Source organism: Entelurus aequoreus, linkage group LG07, assembly GCF_033978785.1.
Source record: "Entelurus aequoreus isolate RoL-2023_Sb linkage group LG07, RoL_Eaeq_v1.1, whole genome shotgun sequence".
Taxonomy (NCBI): domain Eukaryota; kingdom Metazoa; phylum Chordata; class Actinopteri; order Syngnathiformes; family Syngnathidae; genus Entelurus; species Entelurus aequoreus.
In genome coordinates, this window is record NC_084737.1 from 36,463,941 (window position 1) to 36,469,963 (window position 6,023).

A 6,023-nucleotide genomic window follows, 5' to 3' on the forward strand; every position below is an offset into this window, starting at 1 on the left:
AGGTTTTGGAGCAACAAATGTTGCCATCCAAGCAACGTTACCATGGACGCCCCTGCTTATTTCAGCAAGACAATGCCAAGCCACGTGTTACTGGCTTCATAGTAAAAGAGTGCGGGTACTAGACTGGCCTGCCTGTAGTCCAGACCTGTCTCCCATTGAAAATGTGTGGCGCATTATGAAGCCTAAAATACCACAACGGAGACCCCCGGACTGTTGAACAACTTAAGCTGTACATCAAGGAAGAATGGGAAAGAATTCCACCTGAGAAGCTTAAAAAATGTGTCTTCTCAGTTCCCAAACGTTTACTGAATTTTGTTAAAAGGAAAGGCCATGTAACACAGTGGTGAACATGCCCTTTCCCAACTACTTTGGCACGTGTTGCAGCCATGAAATTCTAAGTTAATTATTATTTGCAAAAAAAAATAAAGTTTATGAGTTTGAACATCAAATATCTTGTCTTTGTAGTGCATTCAATTGAATATGGGTTGAAAAGGATTTGCAAATCATTGTTTTCCGTTTATATTTACATCTAACACAATTTCCCAACTCATATGGAAACGGGGTTTGTACACAGCTCTGTTTTCATCGCAAAATTCCACAGTATTCTGGACATCTGTGTTGGTGAATCTTTTGCAATTTGTTCAATTAACAATGGAGACTGCAAAGAAGAAAGCTGTAGGTGGGATCGGTGTATTAGCGGCTGGCTACAGCAACACAACCAGGAGGACTTTGAATTGGATAGCAGACGCGCTACCGTGAGTACAGCTTTGGCTTCCAAACATTTGATCGCATACGTGCGTGTCGCTATGTGCATGTCACGTACGTAACTTTGGGGAAATATATGTTTCTTGCCGACTCTGATGGCGGCCAGGGTGTCGTCAAAAGCTACAACGCCCGCCGCCGCGCCGCTGTCCTCACCTTGACTTCCTCCGTTTCCGGGCCGCCGACCGCACCGATCATCGTGGTGAAGTCCTTCGTCGCGCCGTCGATCGCTGGAACGCAGGTGAGCACGGGTGGTGATGAGCAGATGAGAGCTGGCGTAGGTGGAGAGCTAATGTTTTTAGCATAGCTCTGTCGAGGTCCCGTAGCTAAGTTAGCTTCAATGGCGTCGTTAGCAACAGCATTGCTAGGCTTCGCCAGGCGGTACAGCATTAACCTTGTGGTTACAGGTCCAGAGTTTGGTAGTATTGTTGATCTTCTGTCTATCCTTCCAGTCACGGGCTTATTCATTTTGTTTCTATCTGCATTTAAGCACGATGCTATCACGTTAGCTCCGTAGCTAAAGTGCTTCGCCAATGTATTGTCGTGGAGATAAAAGTCACTGTGAATGTCCATTTCGCGTTCTCGACTCTCATTTTCAAGAGGATATAGTATCCGAGGTGGTTTAAAATACAAATCCGTGATCTACAATAGAAAAAGGAGAAAGTGTGGAATCCAATGAGCCCTTGTACCTAAGTTACGGTCAGAGCGAAAAAAGATACGTCCTGCACTGCACTATAATACTTCACTCTCACGTTCCTCATCCACGAATCTTTCATCCTGGCTCAAATTAATGGGGTAATCGTCGCTTTCTCAGTCTGAATCGCTCTCGCTGCTTACACAAGCAGCGAGAGCGTGAGGAGCCCTTCAACCTGTGACGTCACGCTACTTCCGGTACAGGCAAGGCTCTTTTTATCAGTGACCAAACCTTTATCGTCGATGTTCTCTACTAAATCCTTTCAGCAAAAATATGGCAATATCGCTAAATGATCAAATATGACACATAGAATGGATCTGCTATCCCTGTTTAAATAAGAAATTTTTTTGGATGATTCCTTTCTTTAATTCAATGAATATCATTAATTTCTTCTTCAGCACTGACATTCACACTCACTTTCTTCCTTCCAATGCTTGGAATGTAAAGCATATTTTGATCTCTAACAGTTAGAGATCAAAATATGCTTTACTTGCCAACCCTCCCGTTTTTAGCGGGAGAACGGGATTCTCCCGCTAAAGCGCCTCTCCCGACAACCTCCCTTCTCCCGACAAACTCCCGGTATTCAGCCGGATCTGGAGGCCACGCCCCCTCCAGCTCAATGCGGACCTGAGTGGGGACAGCCGTTCTCACGTCCGCTTTCCCAGCAGCTTGCCTGCCCAATGACGTCATAACATCTACGGCTTTTAGAGAGTACAGTGCACAACAAGCAGAGAGAGTTCTTGGTTTCTTATGTGGGTTTATTGTTAGGCAGTTTCATTAACGTCCTCCCAGCGCGGTAACAACACACAACAACAGCAGTCACGTTTAGTCTACCGTAAAGCAGTTTGTCTGCCGTAAACAGCAATGTTGTGACACTCTTAAACAGGACAATACTGCCACCTACCGGATAGCCTGCAGAACACTGAAATTCAAGTATGTCTTTTATTTATATGTATAATAAAATAAAAAAATAAAATAAAATATATATATAGCTAGAATTCACTGAAAGTGAAGTATTTCATACATATATATATATATATATATATATATATATGTGAAATACTTGATTTGGTGAATTCTAGCTGTAAATATACTCTCCTCTTAACCACGCCCTTGGCCACGCCCCAACCACGCCCCCGCCCAAACCATGCCACCCCTCCAACTCCCGATATTGGAGGTCTCAAGGTTGGCAAGTATAACCATAGGTTAATGCTAATGAGTAAGGTCAGCTGTTTCGGTGAGATCTATCGGGGTTCACTGTGACAATTACTGCACCAACTAAATGCATGTGTGCTTGTAACTCAATTTAAAGCATAACAATTAGCCAAGAGACAGCTCCTATCTCAAAACACACGCAAAGTTAGGGCACTCTTAAGTTGTTAAGTTAAGAAGTAGATAGACTATTAGTAATTGCTGACACACCGAGAAGGGTTAATATGAAAATTAATTCTCCTTTTCGGACGTGTTGAGTAGTGCGAGTAGAAGTGTAACGTTCCTCCTAATTTGTGGAGTGCGTGTGAAACAAATAAAATTATTACCGGCATATGACAACTGAAAGCTACATCTTTACAAACCATATACCTATTATTAAAAACGGATTATTTAAAATTATTAATGCATTATTTTGAACTTTAGATTAACAGATCAGGCTCAATATAACAGTATTAGAATTAATAGCAGTGTATTCCTAAATGACTTGCACAGGAATTGACCATGCATTCTTCCAGCATATGTTCCAGTATACATGCTGACCTACATTTACAGTAAGGTGGTGAGTCATGCAAGCTTCTTAGCAACACAATGGCTTTTGCCAATCACATAAACAGCTCACTGCAGCTTGTGTTATAAAACAGCAGCTCAGCTTGAGGTCATCACATGGTAGAAAAACTTCCCAAAGGAAATACAAACCCAGTGCCTCAATCATTTTATTATTTCACCAACAATGCAAAATCACAAAGAGAAAAAAGGATGAAAAACATTGTTTTTGGTCGTCATATAAAGAATCCATACAGTCAAAAAAAGCTAACTATTTACTGAAGAAGCAATGTTTCATCACCACCATCATCTCCATCTGGACTGCGACGGCAAGTTGGTGGTGAGGAGGTGGAGGAAGAGGTTGAGGCGCCTTTAGGAGGAGGCAGGCGGTGGTTTTGACGGTTCAAAATTTCCAATGTCACTGTTTTCGCTGAGTTGGCGTTTCAGAAGCATTTCCCTGGCAATGCAGGTAACCTGACCGTTGGCCACTGTGTAGCTCCCATTTCTGGAACAGACAACAGTTTTCACGACCAGCGAATAAACTTAAAACATTTGTTTGTCTTCAGTTTTTGGTTTGTAAGTGTTTTTTTAAATTTTTTTTTACACAAGCTTACTTATGGGTTTCAGCTCCGGGTTTTGCCAAGAAAAAGGAGGTCCACCAGTGACCGGAATCTTGTCTTGGTAGTCCTGTGAAGAGCCGATGTGTTATTTATAGACTTAGCTCCAAACACAAGCCTGACCTTTGCCATACATACCTGGGTGGTGAGGGAGGGCCTCTCCGGAGTATTCAGCGCTGCTACATGAGCTGTTGCTAGAGGTAGACCCAATGCGCCCTGGAAAGCATATACATATATATTTTTTTAAATTTTAAATTACACCCAAAAAGACAGCGTGCGTCATGTGCTGTCATGTACAGGTATTCTTGAAGGAGGCCTCAAACTCACTTCTGTAGTAATCATGTGTGGCGATGAGGGAGCCACTCGATGGAATTGCTGCCATTTTCTCCGACTTCAGGTGGAAAACCGCTCACAGATGGAAAATGGTGACCTGCATAGGAAATTATCATCTCAGGTTTAAATAGGCATCAATTACAGTTTTCTTGCTGATCATCTACTTTGTTATGGAATTCTGTTGTCAGAGTACAGGCGTATGGACACGTTTTCATTCCCAGATCACAGATCTATGCTATTTGTTTGTGTGCACAGCCATGGGGCGGAGACAGCTGCTTCTGGTTCAGGGAATCAAGTTTTTCACGTCTCAACTGGTGTGGCAAAGTGCCAACCTTGTCACTGACTATAGGGCCCAAAGTTGCCTTCTTTTAACATGACTTGATGTCACATGGCCTAACACAACTAAGGTTTTTACTAGTGCTGTCAAATGATTACTTTTTTAGAAAATCTGATTAATCACAGGTTATTACTTGCATAATTTAATTGAACTTAAAAAGACACCGATATTTGGACATAAATGCAATTTAACAGTGAGATTGTCATTCAAGAACATTCTTTAAAAAATATTTATTTTATTTGCTCAAAATTTGGTGACAGTTTTATCTTTAGTCCAGTCTAGAGTATTTTGAAGTGAAACTTGCAACAGTCAAAATCTCCTCACTCATCTTCGCATTGACCTGATCACTGACCATATAACAACCCCACCCGCCTTTCAGGTAACCAGTTGTATTCAAATGAATTGCTTGATTGATCGGTGCATATACATGATTAATGCAATCATCTTTTGTGATTAATCACATGAGTTAACTCATTATTTTTGACAGCCCTAGTTTTTACATAATGTGTGAAATTATGGAAACTGTTACAAAAGAAAACCTGCAATTAAATCAGTATTACAAGCAGAATTTGAATTTGCACGCAACATCTTAAGGACCAGAAGGCAGTGCAGTTTAGCTTTAATGGAACAAATGCGGCTTTGGGGATTTAGGAGCAGATGAGTACACTTTGTACTACAGAAGAGTCATAAACTGCGGCTAAATAAATGACTAACATGAATGAAAACATGTACATTCTGTGCATGTAAAAGATTATTAAGTAAAATGGAATTTGTTTAAAAACAACCGTCCACACTACTAATAAAAGTCTCAATCAAACCATGACTTACCTTTGGGGTTAAAGTTGGGAAGCAGTTGTTGGCTCCTGGTGCGGTTGGAAGGTCCGGATGGCTGCAGGAAGGTAGAAGACTTCTAGTAGCTTCTAGTGGCCCATCTGTGGAAAGACGATGTCGTGTCCCACTAACGGAGAGGACTGCGGGCTGCTTTTAAAGACACTGTTGACATGCGTGGAGGGCGGGCACGACGTGCATTGAGCCCTCGGGAACATGCAACGTGCTGTGGATTGCCTTAGACGAGCTGACGTCATAGCCAGACGGAAGAGGCTTTGGCTAATCAAGCTGGAGGTAGCCTCTTTACGAGAAAATGACACATTTGAAGAACATCTAATACATTCAAGTAGAGCCATAGGCTTACCACGCGACGTATTTCTCAAATATAAAAGTGAATTATGTAAACAGTCGCCGCTGTTTAAGACATATAAACAAATTTATATTCGGCCTTGCCAGGCTCCCTGGTGGTCTAGTGGTTAGGATTCGGCGCTCTCACCGCCGCGGCCCGGGTTCGATTCCCGGTCAGGGAACTGCCCCTTTTTGTTCAAATTATTATTATTGTGGTACAATTTAAGAATTATTTTCGTCGTCTCTTTCTACTGTTTGGATTTCAGGAATAACCCTTATTTACAGTGTGAAGCACTTAATAATGTACTTGCTAGTTTATGTACAATTTTACAGTTATATTAGCACTGGA

At 41.8% G+C, this 6,023-nt stretch overlaps 1 protein-coding gene and 1 non-coding gene across 2 annotated transcripts; one reads left to right on the forward strand and one right to left on the reverse strand.

Annotated features, from left to right (window-relative positions):
- Nucleotides 1-3,367: 3,367 nt before the first annotated feature.
- Nucleotides 3,368-5,484, reverse strand: ppdpfa (pancreatic progenitor cell differentiation and proliferation factor a). The gene is made up of 5 exons (XM_062052056.1): nucleotides 5,327-5,484; nucleotides 4,156-4,258; nucleotides 3,967-4,044; nucleotides 3,826-3,898; nucleotides 3,368-3,716 (listed from the first exon to the last, which is right to left on the reverse strand). Exons 2-5 carry the CDS (start codon nucleotides 4,208-4,210, stop codon nucleotides 3,584-3,586), a joined length of 339 nt encoding a protein of 112 aa, XP_061908040.1. The 5' UTR covers nucleotides 4,211-4,258; nucleotides 5,327-5,484; the 3' UTR covers nucleotides 3,368-3,583.
- Nucleotides 5,485-5,784: 300 nt separating this feature from the next.
- trnae-cuc (transfer RNA glutamic acid (anticodon CUC)) lies at nucleotides 5,785-5,856 on the forward strand. The gene has a single exon. It is a non-coding gene; the product is annotated as a tRNA-Glu (tRNA).
- The last annotated feature ends 167 nt before the right edge of the window (nucleotides 5,857-6,023 follow it).